Source organism: Podarcis muralis, chromosome 1 (assembly GCF_964188315.1).
Source record: "Podarcis muralis chromosome 1, rPodMur119.hap1.1, whole genome shotgun sequence".
NCBI lineage: Eukaryota > Metazoa > Chordata > Lepidosauria > Squamata > Lacertidae > Podarcis > Podarcis muralis.
The window spans coordinates 62,073,962-62,090,858 of NC_135655.1; the positions used below are offsets into that span (position 1 = coordinate 62,073,962).

At 41.6% G+C, this 16,897-nt stretch overlaps 2 protein-coding genes across 5 annotated transcripts in view; one reads left to right on the forward strand and one right to left on the reverse strand.

The window, feature by feature from the left end:
• Positions 1-3,587, forward strand: part of ANO3 (anoctamin 3) — a 233,760-nt gene extending 230,173 nt beyond the window's left edge. For all 4 annotated transcript variants that reach the window (XM_077929690.1, XM_077929694.1, XM_028729269.2 and 1 more), the window contains one exon: positions 10-3,587. In XM_077929690.1, coding sequence (XP_077785816.1) covers positions 10-192 — 183 coding nt within the window. In that variant the 3' untranslated portion in view covers positions 193-3,587. The remainder of the gene's footprint in view (positions 1-9) is intronic.
• A 2,550-nt stretch (positions 3,588-6,137) lies between these two features.
• The window catches only part of SLC5A12 (solute carrier family 5 member 12), a 28,531-nt gene continuing 17,771 nt past the window's right edge, over positions 6,138-16,897 (reverse strand). The window contains exons 10-15 of the mRNA XM_077929720.1: positions 13,519-13,586; positions 12,183-12,269; positions 10,577-10,752; positions 9,978-10,081; positions 8,383-8,513; positions 6,138-6,775 (exon numbers count right to left, since the gene is read on the reverse strand). Of these exons, the coding sequence (XP_077785846.1) occupies positions 6,611-6,775; positions 8,383-8,513; positions 9,978-10,081; positions 10,577-10,752; positions 12,183-12,269; positions 13,519-13,586 (731 nt within the window). The 3' untranslated portion in view covers positions 6,138-6,610. The remainder of the gene's footprint in view (positions 6,776-8,382; positions 8,514-9,977; positions 10,082-10,576; positions 10,753-12,182; positions 12,270-13,518; positions 13,587-16,897) is intronic.

Sequence of the window (16,897 nt, forward strand, 5' to 3'; positions counted from 1 at the left end):
TCTTTTCAGCACCTTGTTTTTGGAATAAAATCTTTCATTGCCTACCTAATCCCAGACATGCCCAAAGACTTGTGTGACAGAATGAGAAGGGAGAAATACTTAGTTCAGGAAATGATGTATGAGGCCGAACTGGAGCATTTGCAGAGAGAGCGGAAAAAGAATGGCAAGCAGTATCACCACGAATGGCCTTAGTTAATACGGAAGGAGAGTCACATCGTCAGGACTGAAAACTCCCAGGGCAAGCTGAAGAAGATGAGAAGATTTGGGAACGAGGCAAAGGAATCCATCTGCATGTATACCCTGCTGCTGGGAAAGAATATTATCAAGCTTTTCTGTGAACGAGGCAGTGGGTGGGTGGGGATTGTGTTACCAACAGTCAAGACAAACAGCTACTTCCCCTTAACTGTCCTTGGTAAAGACTGGATGCTGTCTCAGCTGCAGCTACAAAAGGAGGTAGATTCACCAAGCAGCAGTAGAATGAGCTACAACAAGTCCGCAAGAGTCTTGCACAGCAGCATACTGGAAAAGAAATGTCTGTTACTTGTAAAACTTTCATAATAAGGGCATGATTTTTTAAAACAACAACAACGTGTTTATTCACTCCTTCTACAGCTTCAATTGCTCAAATGAATTTGTATTGCCTATGATATAAAAAAAATCAAGCAAGATTAATTGTTGCCTTTGTGGCCATAATTTGATGCTATAACAGTCCTTGAGGCTTCCCGTTCTGTCAGGTTTGTCCTCGTCTCTTGCTGAGATTGTGGATGTGGCTCTGCCCTTTAAAAGGGATATCAGCCTGTTCAATATGTACTATGCAGTTTGATGTTTGCACATCACCTCTTGTCCATTTGTCTTTATAAATCAGGGGAAGGTGGGGAATCAAAAAGGCTTCGCCATTAGAAAGCCTTAAGGCTGGGATCTGGAGACGCTCTCCAGCCAGGAGGAAACTGGTTTCTGCATGCGGCGCAACTTGTTTATCTCATACCAGAATCTTACATCAGGAAAATTACATTGCACCCAGAGAACCTTGGCCGAATGCAGAAGCCTGTTTCATATAGCTAACTGTGCACATAGCTCAGGTCCTGTGCGCCTGTGCAGAGGCCTGCACAAGTGGTATACTTTCGCTCTCGATCTGCTCACAGGCATTTGATGCCGGCTTATATACCCTTGCACTCTTCTTGATGCAGCACTTTCTCGGGACGCAATGCGACTTTTTCAGTGGTTACTGATAGTAAATGTGCAGATTAAGGTCATCTCATATCTCTGAAGTGAAGAGTCCTATCCATGCTCTAATGTGGCATGCAAAAGTATAACTGTATGGATATAATCTTCTTGTCGAGCTACCTGGATTTTATATAGTTCACCAGCCACTTCAACTTGAAATCTCATGGCATTGCAAATAAGAAGCCTTATGCAAGATCCTGCTTCTGCGGAATATAAAGTATAACATCATGGCTTGCTTGTTCAAAGTTAAAAGAAAGAGGACCCCCCCCCCCCAATTTCCCCCTTATAAAATCGAAGTGTGGAAAGAGGCAAAGGGGTAGTATTCAAGTATCCTCCAGTTTTATGCCTTCTTAAATTTTTGTTTGAAAACAGTACATGCCCTTGCAGGGACCTGCACTTTTGATTCTCACATGCCTACAGCTGAGAGCAATATCATTTGATGGCTTTGAAGTCATGATTTCGTCTAACGATGCTTTACTAATTATCATTTATATTACCTACTACTTCAACATGTGGAAGAAATCAAGCACTAAACTCAAACAAGTGTGCAGGATTCACTTGTACATGGGGACCAAAATGTTCCTGGGTTTTTCTTTTGTAAAAATTTCAGGTGTAGAATTCTTTCTTATTTATATCAACCAAAGTAAGTTAACAACTCCACGCCCCCAACTTTCAAAGAGTCACTTCATTATAATCAAGCACAGCAATGATATCATATATATATATATACATATTTGCATGAGTCTTAGGATGACTTCTGTAGTTTAGGGGAAAAAACACCAGATTGTAGAAATGATCTTATTATACCGGGGAAATGCATCACATTCCATCATTTGGAACCATAAGTGATCTAATTATGATACATTATTCTAACCCTGTGGGATTTTTCTTACTATATTTCTGTCATATAATTAATGTTTTTATATGATGACAATCTTGTTTATAGTATCATAATGCCCTTTTTATATATTGATACCCAAATTCAGGGGTTGTTGTGCAGATAGAAACTCTAATGCACCCCAACCCCCACCTCACGGGCTTTCTATACATTTCAATAGAGGGAGAAGCACTGCACATGTAAACATTGGTGCTGAAGACCTCTGTTGAAGTGCCTGGAAATGCCTGCCTGCACACAAACACTATGGGTGCATCAGAGTACACAAAGATCTCTGGATTAGGGGCACAAATGGCAAAGTGCACACTTTATTTGTGTGCTGTAAAACATGTTACCTTTGTTTTGCTACTGTTGAGTTTTGCTGTTGTTATGTTTTGCCTATCTGCTGGTTGCCTTGGCTGGATCCAAGCTTTAAAACCCATATGGTTTGCCAAGTAGTCAAGTTAACTATGATTCTGCTTGGCTTTTCTTCTGTCTATCCCACTTTGATTGATACACAGATACCTTCTGATTGGTCATGTAAGAGGGTAATGCTATACATATCTACTCAGAAGCAAGTCCCACTAACTACAGCAGGATTTACTCCTAGATCTGAAATCCGGAGCCCACATTTGTAGAGATTAGTTGCCATCCGACTCAGATGAGTTTACTGCTGAGTAGATATGCTTAGGATTGCATCAGCAAATGACAGAAAAACAACGGCAGCATCGCAATCGCTGAACTATAAAACTACTTTCAATGCAAAGTTCACGATCAAAGTTCTAGGTCACAATACTGAAATCACTTGTTCCTAGCTAGTTACACTGAACAGCTGAAAAGTCTTAGTGGCTTCAGTTTTGTAGCCTTTGATTGTTGTTAGTTTTTCCCCACACATACTTGGAAAGCACATTGAAAATGCTCACTTGTGCCCTTTTGTATTTGTTTTAAAAACATGCATTAACAGTGTCTAACGATTTGCTGATCTATAGCCATTTGCTTTAGCTGAGAGAAATGCTCTGCTTGATTTGGTTTACTGTGGTTGCATTGAATGCAAATTATCTTACAAAGATATATGGCACACTCTGTTCTCAGGAAATATGTATTACATGAATGCTGGTTAAATATCTTTCTCTTTCCACTTTTCTTTTTGTATTTCTAAATACTTGTCTTTCCAAACAAATTACCAGTATTAGTGGTATGTGCATGCAAGCTGAATTTGTGGAATCTCCCAAGCTGCAGAGCTTCAGAACTAGCATCCATGCAAACAAACTGCTTTAGATCATTGTTGATCTAGTCTACAATAACTTTGGTCTATGCATGTTCTTTCAGGGCAGACTGCATGAGCAGCTACAGTCTGGCTTTCAAAATACTACAGTTAGCTACTAGTCCAGAATGTCTTAACTATTACCAACTCAAATCGGTGTCTTGATGCAATCAGAAGGAACCCTTGTTCCAGAAATAAATATTTGTTTACGATTTGCTATTCTTATATTTCATTCTCCTTCATTTTGCATTTGCGTATAAATTTTGAAGTGGGGGAGGCGGTGGGGGACTGGTGGGGATTTATAAAAGAAACCCTTCATGCAAAACCTCTTCTTGCATCTGCCTTTTGAGAGGACTGAAAGTGAAAGAAGCAATATGTGTATATAGAAAAGCCTTATATATCTAGTTGGGGCTCTAACTGGCACCTAGCTTTGTGTAAGAGGGCACATAGCTCAAAAGAGGACGTACTTCGATTTTAGAAAGCCCCAGGTTTAATATCTGACACCTCAAATTAAGCAAATATAAGGCGGCAGAAACTGGAAGGACCTGTATCTGAAATTCTACAGAGCTGCCATTAATCAAAGTAGACAGCACTGGGCCAGCTAGATAGATCAATAGTATAATGCAGTCCACAGTTGCTTCATGTGTTTATAAATCTAAAGCACTGGAGATGGATTGGCACGTTACAATGTAATATTTGTCAATCGCAAGATCATTTAATGTTGGATTTGAGTATTGAGTGGCTTTTTCAGGTGCGCACCTTTTGTATACTGGGCCCTAATTATTATGCATATTTCCCCTATCTCTGCCCCTTACATTGTATGGAAAAGCTTTAATAATATCAGAAGATAAATGGAAGCATTCCTTCACCAAGAACACAGTAACGTCTGTCCTCTTTGTTTGAAAGGCAGTTGTGTACCTCTGGAGCAGTGTTTCCCAAACTTGGGTCTCCATCTGTTTTCCCCATCATCCCTGACTGGTCCTTCTAGCTAGGGATGATGGGAATTGTAGTCCAAAAACAGCTGGAGACCCAAGTTTTGGAAACACTGCCCTGGAACATGGAACCTTTTCAAACACAGAGTGATACGTTCCCTTCTGGGCAACCTTACAGAAGCCACATGCCAAGGATGTGATGGGTCAGAGGCAAAAGTGGGTGGAGCAACTGGTGTTAATTTTACTTTTGTACAGTGGGTTCTTTTCTGTACACTCACAGGCATATGCACATACACACACTTACTTCCATATTCCATCCAGGCAAGAAAGATGCATTACCAGAGTTCAAGGATAATCTTTATTTCCCTTTATTGTTTACCCTTAATTAAAGGATGACCAACTTGTAGCCCTCCCGATGTCATTGGACTCCAATTCCCAACAGTTAGTGGTCAGGAATGAGAGCTGAAGTACAACTGGGGGGCTTCATGTTGTCCCATCCCTGACTTAATCTTTCAAAGTACATGCAGGGGGTGGAATTTGAAAATGAAACAAAAATATTTCTCTAGGAAATGCCAATCAAGTGAACAAAGATACCATGGCATACACTTCTAATGTTTGGGATGCTCTTTACTTTACGGAGGTTTACATGTACAAATGCAAACTAATGACTGTATCATTCTCATCTGAAGATTGCACTTTTGTAATAAATTTGGATATTGTTAAAGTGGGCACCATATTTCTTCTACCAATGCAACTCTTGCACCTCAGTTCACGCAACAGACGTAACTTAGCCCTTAGTCCATGGGTAGGCAAATTAAGGCCCGGGGGCCAGATCTGGCCCAATCGCCTTCTAAATCCAGCCCGTGGACGGTCCAGGAATCAACGTATTTTTACATGAGTAGAATGTGTGCTTTTATTTAAAATGCATCTCTGGGTTATTTGTGGGGCATAGGAATTCATTCATATATGTTTTTCAAAATATAGTCCGGCCCCCCACAAAGTCTGAGGGACAATGGACTGGCCCCCTGCTGAAAATGTTTGCTGACCCCTGCCCTAATCTATCCGCTGGCGGCAGGTCAAGTCAGGCTGGAGTTGCAGGACCTTGGACAGTTCCAGGCAGAAAATGTGGCTCTACAAAGTCTGGAGCTCAACTGAGGACTTTTATCTTTCCTGGCCCCTTTACCAAACTGTTCAAAGTCTTAAAATGATACTTCTTCCTTTAAGCCTAGCACTCCATTTATTTTTAGTATGCTCTGCCTTGTGGGTTGCCTGCAAAGCTGCAGAGGTACAGAGGAATGTGAGGCCCCAGTATGAAGAAGCATCTACCTTGAAGGTGCTGCCTCTGGGAGGTCCCACTTCAGCACCAGTTGTGCAATTTGCTCCTGGCCAATGGAGGCTCAGGGCTTCCTTGCACAGGTAGTATTGTGGTCTGGATCTGGGCACAGACATAGTATGCACTGCTGTCCTTCCTAATCCAGTTGGTTCCTCCCTCTCTGCATCAGAGATCTGTCAGCTGCTCAGAGTCTGGGGCCTAATAAGGGGCCAGAAATATAGAACCATTGTTTCATGTATGGCAGGGTAAATCAGTGTGAAAGGGGACATTTCAAAATTTCCCTGCAGAGCTTTGCCACTGCTTTTAGTATTCTCAGTAAAACCTCTCACAGCATTACTGAGCATTCACACAGCAGGAGTAATAATAAATGGGTACATAGAATAATCAGGTCACCCCTTCCCCCCTAAAACAAACAATGTTGCCAAAGACCTCAGTCATTGAAGATCTTTTCACAGCTTCTCTGATCAGCCACAATGGGAAAATCCATAATGAATTTTAAATCACACCAAATTCTGCAAGTACTTTATTAGGCAACCTATGGTACTCCAGAGGAAAAACTCTACAATGACACTGCAGTTTGGTCAGGAAATATGCATCTGTAGCATAGTTCATATTTTAGAATTCCATGTTAGGATCAATGGGAGATGAATACCCAAGTTGCACTGGCAAAAAATACAAGGGGATTAAAATAAAAAAACTTTTTAGAGTGTTAACTGCACGCTCCATTCTTCCTGAAAAACACACACATGTATATGTCTTTCCATCTTTTCTCTCGCCACATTCACCACCACTGAGTCTTAGAAAAAATTTTCGTGTTATAAAATGACTTCTGAAAATAAAAATAAATGCACCTGCTAACCCTCTACTAAATTATAATCAAATGCCTCCTCGGCTACTCGGAGTGCCACTGATTTGTTTTCCTAAAGTTTGGACAATTCCATACCATTCCTATTGTTAGCAGGATGACCTTTTTCCTGTACATCCTAAAAGTAAGATTCCGTCTCTATGCTTGTATTAGTGTAGGATTTTTCACTGGGGTTGTAACCAGGTAAGTGACTCAGCGTTTCTTTATTGAATCCATTTGCAAGGGCATCATTTGCTTCTGCCTTCTTTCCAAGACCTTTATGCAGATTATCTTCTGATCCCTCCTGAGAAATAATGTAAAAAGAAAAAGGAAGGACAGTTAAGTCAAGAAGTGGATTAGTTTCCATTCCCCTTGTAATGGCCCCAAACACATATGAATGTGAGTATACAAGTGCATATCAGAAGTTTAGGTTTACACATTTAAAGTGAATTATTTGGAAGCTAAATAGCTCAGATGGTAGAGTCTGAGACTCTTATGCTCAATCCCCATGTTGGGCAAAAAGATTCCTGCACTAGATTACCTTCACGGTCCCTTTCAACCCTACAATTCTATGATTCTATAGCACTCTAGAACAACAAATCCACTTAAAACACACATGAGATTTGTGTGTATGTGGTTTGGAAAGTAATGGGGAAATGCTCTGGGATGAACAAATGATGAATGGAAAACACATAAATACCCCACAAGCAAATAAGGACAAATGCAGGATGAATGGCATTTGTTATGCACACACACCCGTAAACAAATCAGAATGAACAGTGAATAAACAGCTCCTCTGGAGGAATCCTAATACATACAAACAGGTCATAAACTGTCAGACAAGGATTGGGAAGCTGTAGAGGGAGCAGCTATGGAAACTGAGAGGGATGTGAGTGAAACCTGGGAGGGTGGGCTAATGCTAGTGAGTTCCTTTTTTGGCATATAAACGAACTGGTTGCATTGGCTTTCATATACAGCTACACATTTAAGAACCACAAAGAAATATTTGGGATAAAGCTTTTCTAGATATGGCTTGTGCCAAAAGTCTTTTTGGGGGGGGGGGGTATAGATGACATTCACCAACACCTATCTCTAGAAATATAGTTAAAGTAACATGACTGAAATATTCTATGAATATTGTATATTCCTTGACGATCGTATGCATTAGCAATTGCAATTTACAAAAAATAAAATAAAAACAAAGAGCTGCTTAGCTTTTTTCGATTATATGTTATTTTAGGTGTTTTATGAGTAACAGATGAGTAACACGTGGTGTAAATTTATGCTTGTATATGTATCATCATATACAGGCCATTTTTTTCTAGAAAAAGAGGTGATAGAACTCAGTTCTGATGAGTTCCAGCTGAAAAAAAAGCCCCGGTCCTATACTGGTTGGAAAACTAATGTTGCTGTCCAACAGAATTATAGAACAATATGTCCTTTCCTGTTAACTCTGGAACTATGGGAGTGTGAAAATTGTCTCTTCCATCGGCAACCAAATTGCATTAAATACTCAACTGCTACTGGGGGGTTACTCTAATGGTGTTTGTTTCAGCAGCAAGCAGCTGACAACGCAATCCTCAATCTCGTATCCCTTCAGAAACCTGCCTCTTAGATATTTCCATTCGGAAGAGTAGCATACTGGACCATATTGGCTATATTGCCATGAAATGTGCATTTCAATTAGTGCTGGCTCCCAGCTGATTGTGTTAACCAACCCACTGTACAAGTTTCTCATGATGGTGAATTGATCTGCTATACAGGTGGCATTAAATATATAAGTTCTGTTATCAGGTTTGGAAGCACATATTATGATAATGCACTCAGCCTAAATGGGCTTGTGGGTTTAATGGAGTCCAGAGTCCAGTAACTGCAGGAAATATGGGGAGGCTTATAAGGAAAGAGTCTCACGTGAAGTGCTTTGCTGTCATCATGGTCCACTCCACACCAGCACAAGTGTTTGCATTTATGAGACCAGAAGCAAAACAGGTTGCAGACAGGGCGAATTAAGAGTGGCTTGATATCTTCTCCTTTATTTGGACCTTGGCAGAAGAAAGTAAGAGTCAAGCATCTATCAAAATGCTGTTGTTTATTTTGTATAATAGTATTCTATGCAAAACATTGATAATATGAAACAAAACATAGATCTATTCTTTTATAACAATGCTGACTAGTCTAGCACAAAATGAATAGAGTCCATGTTCCCCCAGTTCAACTAGGAATTTGGATTGGGGTGGGGGTTTTTTTGTAATGAGCCTTATTTATAGAATTTGCATTCTGCCCTTAAACCTGAAGGTTCCTCTGCTGCTACATAATAATCTGTTAAGCACATTTGCATTGATCTCTGTATTTTATCAACTTGTCAGTTTCAACTGCCTGTTTTAGCTTGATCAGCCGTTCTTTGATAATTGGAATTATTGCTGATTTCCAGAAAAAGGCTAACAAAATGCTGGAGAAGAGCTGAGATCCTTATCCCCAACCTGGGCCCATGAGATTTTGCAGAGCTGCCACCACATCCACAGCCTAGCAGCCATGGCGGAAGTATGGGCAGGATCTTTGGTATCAGCAGCATCAGCAATGACATTGTCTACCTGGCCACCATTTTGCATTATCATATCTTGGACTTTTTAGTACACTATGTGGGTAGGTGGTTGGGTGGGGGAATGGTGGCCATCCCCCTCACACACAAATGGTGGAGAATATTCAGATAAAATTCTGCAAAGTCTCCTTCATTTTCTAGGAGAACAAGAAAATGAAAAATGTCAAAAAAAAATCTCACCCAAAAAATGAGTTCTGAGAAACTGAAGCTCAGACTGAAAGTTGAATCAGCCTTGAGAACATACAGCTCACTTAAATGCAAATCAGTCATCCTGTGCACTTCAAAGTGCGCCCTCGTACCTACAGGACCACCTCTTCTGGTATGCCCCACAGAGGACCTTACGGTCTGCTAACAACACCTTGAAGATCCCAGGCCCCAGGGAAATTAGACTGGCCTCGACTAGAGCCAGGGCCTTTTTGGCCATGCCCCGGCCTGGTGGAATGCTCTCCCACAAGAGTCCAGGCCCTGCGGGATTTGACATCTTTCTGCAGGACCTGCAAGATGGCGCTGTTCCACCAGGCCTTCGGACAGGATGCAGTTTGACTTACTTTCCTTTGTATAAATCAAGCCTGAAGGAGGCCCCAACCCACTCTCAGGTCCTTGTATGATCAGTGGAAACAGTTGGTCCTGGCAATTATTAACCACTCTCAATTCCACCCTGATAATTGCCAGCTGCCCGGATTTTAACTTGTCTGAATTAATTTTAAGATGTATTTTAATTAATTGATGTCTGTTTTTATGCTTATTGTGTTGTTTTTATGATGTTAGCCGCTCTGAGCCTGGCCTCGGTCGGGGAGGGCAGGATACAAATAAAATATTATTATTATTATTATGGAAAAGCTAGTATCAATTTTGTAGAAGAAAACAATGTCAGAGTCCGGACCACAAAAACCAGTAAAGAACTGACCTGTAACCAAACTGATCAGAAGCCCTGCAGCAATACATCCAAGACACCCAACAGCACTATAGTAAAGATAGGAGAGAGAATACCACGTCTCTGCCAGATGTGGCCTAGGATGATAAATTTGAGGGTCAGTCAATATATATGACCACTTTGAGCAAGAATTGGTTAATTTATCATACCTTCTAATTCCCAGCTCCAGAGCAGAATGACCACCATTCTGCAACACCCACACGCAAGACTCAGAAGACTCAGCAGAAGCCCATGTTTTGCAGAAGTATGGACAATCATTATGGGGCAAAACAAAAAACAAAAACAACCCACCATAATTCATGGGGTGGAAGGTGGGGAGATGATCCCAATAGCCCCATAAAAACTCAATGGCATTTTGTAAATGTCCCCAGTGCTGCTCATTGAAATAAATTGAGAAATCCAGGATTTTAATATAGCTGGGGATTGAGCCCAACAAAGTAGTAGCAAAGGGAAGAGTTTCACTTTCTAATTAAACTATTCTGTAGCCAACCACACTTGCTTAAAAACTACTGCTAATCACAGTTGTCTCCATATTGTAACTTGGAAGGAGAGCAGCTGAGAGAGAATCTTACCTGACGGGAGATGAGGTAGGGAACATAGTTGGTACAGTCTCTGTATTATTGACAATGCACTCAGCTGTGGAAAGGTATAATGGAAGGGCCTTTGCAGCTGGAGCAGGGTACACAAAAGCTCCAAAGCCAACCCAAAATGCCAAGGTGATTCCAGTAAGGAGACCTCCCAAAGCACCCTTAAATCACAAAAGAAAATTAGACATACACAGTATTATTGGAGAGTCACAGGGTAAAGTGCTTGCCAGCATTACCAGCTGGAAAAGGGGTTGCTCATCTCTGGAGCACATTTTCAGTGTCATCTCCATATCACAGTGGGGAATAGACCGAATCCTAAACCCTCCATGTGTCATGGATGATATCAAATAACCCAAATTCAAATGAAAGAATTGGGAGTACCCTCTAATTGCACTTCCGGTTCTTTCCTTTTTCCTTTGAGGCTCAGCTTGAACTTGGGCTGGGCTGCAAAAGAAGATGCCTGCCCAAAGTGGGGCATGCAATCCTATACTTTTACCAGGAATTGGCTGCATTGGAAGCTCACAATCAGGAACTTACAAACATAGCTGACTCCTGCAGGCCTTACTGTCAGCACAGATGAACAGATCAGTGCTGCCAGCAAGCCCTGCTTGGGCAGGGATTGGCTGCACTAGGGAGTTCCTGAATTCCCCAGTGCAGCTGATCACAGCAGGGCTTGTTATCAATGTCAATCAGCTGATCAGCAATAACAGCAAGCCCTGCTTTCAAAGAAGAAGTGGGATTGCATTTGAAGGCTCCCTATTGTTCCTACCCCACATGGGACACAGTTTCGTGTGGCTTGGGGAATACAGCCAGATTAGGTCCCCAACTAGTGCTAATATGAACCACAGGCTAGACGGTCCCCCATGGCTAATATATAGGATGTACTACAACCCTTAACCATACAGAATTAACCCTCTCAGTGGCCTGCTTGGTGAAATGGTGTGTTTATGGGGGGAAACTAAATGAGAACCAGGTTATTCTATGTTTTTCATATGCAGTGTTTGCTAGGTTTTGCACCAGCACTAAAACCAGTAATAACAGCAGGCCAATCAGTCAGTGTTACTCAGAAACCAGCTCCAACAAGCTTTTCCTCTCCTTTCTCTCCAGCAACAGCCACTCCACCAGGATGCAGCGGAGTATTAGTAAGGAAGCAGCTCTGCTGCAAATCCAGCTCCATCCAGCTGCTCCTTCCATCATCTATCACCCAGCAGCAGGCATTCCGTCAGGTTGCAGCACAGAGAGAAATGGAAAGTAATGCCACAGATAGACCAATTTTTGGCTCCTCCTCACCTTCTTCTGATTCTAATCCAACTGGTCACTGTAAGAACTTTGAGACTAAGATCTAATGCCTAAATTTGCCTCTTCTTTTCCTGCCTCTTCCCTCTCAATCCCTTTTCCATTTTGTGTTTTATGTCTTTTAGATTGCCAACCTGAGGGCACAAACTATCTCATGACTGATTGCTGTAAGATGCCCTGGGAGAGTTTTCACTGAAGAGTGCGGTAAAAATTGCTTTAATTGGTTGATTGATTGGCAAGAACAAATATTGTAAGTGAAATGAGCTGTCTTGAAAATGTGATTCTTATTACTTACTTTCCAGTTGGTACAGGGGAAAATGATCCCTAGTGTAAATAATCCCAGCATAGGTCCCCCGCACATCCCATGAATGCTAAGTGAAGCCTGTTGAAAGGAAGCACGGGAGAAGCTTTAGAAAGCTATTTATTGTCATCAAGTGTCTCTGCAGCATCCTTCTATAATGGTTCTTTCAATTTCTTATCTCAGAGAACATGCTTTTTCTATTTCTTCTTTGTGTACCATTTCTTGACAGAGTTAATAAATAAATAAATCTGTATTCAAGTTTAAAGAAAGGATTTCTTATATTTCCTCCATAAACAGTAAGGTATGGAAAGGGAATTAGCCTTTTGAACCAATACATTATGGCAGCGCATTCCACCCTCAACTAAATAGGTGCCCCTAATGTATTCTTGAGATAAGAATCAGTGTGGATGGATGGAAGAGGAGTGTGTGTGGCTTTGGCCCCACCCACTACTCCTGCAGCCCCAAGAGAGAATGCAGCCTTTATGCTGAAAAATATTCTCCACCTGCGGCTCTCCAGATGTTGTGGAACTACAATTCCCATCATACCTAACTGTTGACTTTGCTGGTTGAAACTGATGGGTGTTGAAGCCCAGCAATATAGGTCAGCCACCATTAATCTAAAACAAAGGAAGCATGATTTCTCCCTCCCCTTCATATGCAACATTTAATCAATAGATCAAAATTTAATAAATCACATGCAATGATTTAATCAATTATATCATTAAGCACCTAATAATTTCCTTAATTGGCTAGCAGTTCTAATAGCATGTTCCTCAAGACCCAGACACATGCCTGAAAGCATGTAAAAATAATCTTTCTGGATATCCCGTGTGCATTGAGGAAGCCCTGTGATGGACATGAGGGAGAGCACTCCCCAGGGTCTAACTTGCAATGCCAACAGTTTGCTTGTTCAAGGGCAGACCCTACAAGTTGAAAAGATACTGGAAACTCCAGCCCGTTGTTACACACGAGGGTTGCTGACTGGGTATTTGCTTATATCTCCAAGGATCCCATTTTGTTTCAACATATTCAGACTAAGAAAAAGACTGGATCTTAGTTTTGAGCAAACAGAAGAGTGATATTTCATCCTGCTTATCCACACAAGGAAAAGAATTAATGCAGAAATGAATGCGGGCAGGGGTTCCTAGTAGCAGCAGACCCATGGGCATGTGGAGCTCCCTTTGGGCTGGAGCTCTCTGGTCTCTCCTGTGGCCAGACAAACTTTGTGTACTAAAGGTGCTGGATTGTCACTTCTCATGGGAGAGAACACAAATTCCTGATACACGCAGGGGCTCCAGTTCATACCAACCATCTTAAAATATGTAGTTACCTGCACAACAGGACCCATGAACGATGCTGCTACGGCCATGGAAGTACATATCACTCCAAATACTATGCCTGAAAAAGAGTTGTCCACCATCATCAGCTATAGCCTCGAACATTTAGATGCACTCTTGTGAGATTTTTAACCCATGAAAGATCTCCATGATTCTGAACCTGTGTTCTGCAATCTGATATATGCCCATTTGGGGGTCTATTCATTCGATTTTTTTTAAATAATATTTATTAAAGTTTCAGGTAATACAAAAGATAGAAAGAAAAGGAAAAAAAGAAAAAAGAAAATTTCCACCTTTACAATTCCAAATTTTCAGTAACATTTTTTCCAGAACTTCCCCTCACCTCCCCTTCTTGTATTCCACATCCAGATATTTATCCAGCAAGTTCTTATCCCTAACTTTTTAACCTTAATTTATTTATTATGTTTATTTCAATTTACGTATCAACTTTTAACTTATTATACATTAATCCTTTATACTTAAGATTTCCTTCCTAAGACCAGCCCAGTTTCCCTTCCACGGATTCCCCATCTTTATACTAATAACAACAGAAATTTTAAAAAGGAATAAAAAATATCAAACAGCCTTTGGATTTCCAGACCCCACCCTCCCTTCCCCGGCTTCGATCCCAGAACCATTGTCCATCAGTCCATCTACTATCAGCCTGGCAACCTCACATCTGAGGCTCTTAAATCTCTTTCAGTCCCTCTCTGCCGGTTTCTTTGAAAGTCCTTTGTATTTAACACCAAGGCTCGGAGGGGCACAATCTCTATAATTTCCATAATCCTTCCAGCCAGACCTCGATATTTAAAGGTGGAGCTCAAATCTTGTTTCTTAATCTTTTTAAATCCAAATGTCCCAAAAACTCCAGCTTCCACCTTGATCAAATTTGTAATCTCCGTCTTAGCAGGCCTCCGGCTCACCATTGCCCTCTGCAGCATTGCAACCCCTCCTTCCTGCTCCTTCTGATCAGCATCTTCTTCCACTTCTTCCACTTCTTCAATTTTTCCTAAGTTCTTTTCTTGTTCTGCTGCCTGGGTTTTCAAGTCCTTTTCCAACTCAGTAGGTACATTTATTGTTGACTCGAAAGTTGTGGCACTTGTAGACAAAACATGGCCTTGCTCATACATCCTTTGTAACTTTCCCACGAGAAAGGCAACTTCATCCAGGTCAGCTAGTATTTTCCGGCCTATTTCCATTCTTGTAATGTCCCTGAATCCCCTCTAGAGGGGTTCTGGTTATTCAGTATTCCTTTCACTTCAAACCCAAAGGCCAAGTTAATTTGTTTCAGTCCTTATTTATTTTCAGCAACTTGTAACCATATTATGTCCAATGTAACCGGCAAGAACGTCAGAAACAAAGTTCTCTATTTTTCCAACTTTGACAGCTAGTTTGACAGCTGTCAAAGTCTTCTATGTCTCCTCAGCAGGCTCCTCTCGCGGATCACTCCCGGTCTCGGGGGGGGGGGTGGCACTTTGATCGAAATATTAACTCTTCTCCTCCAGCACAATCACTTGTATTGTCAATCCATGCAATTAATAACTTTTATCCAAAACAAAAGCTCCTCTCTCGATCTTAGTTGTCAAATCCTTGCTTTGAAATGTTTAGAATGGGGGGGAGACGGACTTCCTCTTTGCACCTCCCCCCGCTCGTGCCTAATCCAATAAAGAAATTTTTTAATCCAATTTCCAAATTACTCATGGGTTGTTGTTTTTAGTTTAAGCCCAGATTTTCAGAAGAAGAAGTCAGCGCTCTCCGCCGAATGGCATGCGGCTTCGCTCGGCAGGGGAAGCAGAAGACTCGCAGCACCGCGCCGCTCCCCGTCCCCTGCTCTGTAGCCTTTAAAAAGGCTCCTTCGTGGGTCGGGAGGGCGCTAACGGTGCCCGCCGAGTCACCAAGTCCACGGGCATCCGCGCCCGTGGTTTTTGAGGGTCCCCGCGTCGCCGGCGCGGCAGGACCCGACCCCTGTCGAGCAGACTCCCTCCGGAGCTCGGAGGGAATCCGCCATTCGGCGCTGGCGCCAACCCAGAAGTCCTGGGGGTCTATTCATTCGATTACTCTGCTTACTGGTGTCAGTACTAAAGGATGCCCTTTGCTTGGAATTCTCTTCCAGACATGTCATCTATGACATTTTTAGAACATGGGGAATAAAAACCTTCAAACTTCAATTATTCATAGTTAGAAGCCAACACAGTTAATTCTGCAGTGTGTATAAACGTTCTTATCCTCATCTTTATGGAAAAAGATAATCTGTATTCTTCTTAAAGCTCTTAACATCTCACAGTGTCAATAAGATCTGTATGGAAAGCTGAAGCTTAATATGAACAAAACCATGTCCTATCGAATTCAGAGACCGTTGAGTAGCTCTTTGACTGTGTGACAGATTTTTCATGGTATGAATTTCAGCTCAACACAGTGCAGTGCTGAAAACTGCTGTGCATGATACCTCAGTAGATCAAGGACGGGCCCTCTAGATGCTGCTGGGCAATAACTTCCACCATCCTTGACCATTAGCCAGGCTGTCTGGAGCTGATGGAAACATGGCTCTGACAACACCTAGGGGGTCCCAGTCAGATGCAATAGATGAAGGTTGCTCTGAGCTACTTATAGAACATAAACAGATCGTTAGTTTGTATAGCTCAGGACCATCTATTCCTACTTAACAATGCCTCTCCAAGATCTTCCCAAGGGTACATTTGGAAATATTTTTAATTGGACATGATAGGGATAGAAACCCAGACCTTCTAAATACAAAGGATGAACTATGTATCAAGTTGTGGTTTCTTTCATCTGCTGCTTTGGTAGAAGCAGCACGGACACCATGTAGCAGTGGAGCACAAATCATTAAATGTACCATGGGATAAAAAGTTCAGCCATCTTATTAGCCTAATCTTATGTTGCACTGGCATCAGGCCAAACATTTATTTTATTTTTTTAATTTGGTCTATTGGGTTTGCTTCTTTGCTTGTTTCAGTTCACTTTCAAGGCTGGCCAATGGCCAATTAAGTCATGTGTAAATTAATTAACTTTTGCAAATGAGGAATGGGTCCCCCCTCCCCCTGGTCAAGAATATAAGAGCATAAGAAGAGCCTGCTGGATCAGGTACAAGACCCACCTAGTCCAGCATCCTGTTCTCACAGTAACCAGGTACCTCTAGGAAACCTGCAGGCAGGATTTGAGCACAAGAGCACTCTCATTCCAAATGTGGTCTCTCATTCCAAATGTGATTTGTATAATGGCATTATGATATTGGCAGTTTTATTTTCAATTCTTCTCTTAATGGTGTTTAGTATGGCATTTGCCTTTTTCACAGCTACTGCCCACTGGGTCAACCTCTTCAATGAGCTATCTACTATAACCCCAAGGTCTCGT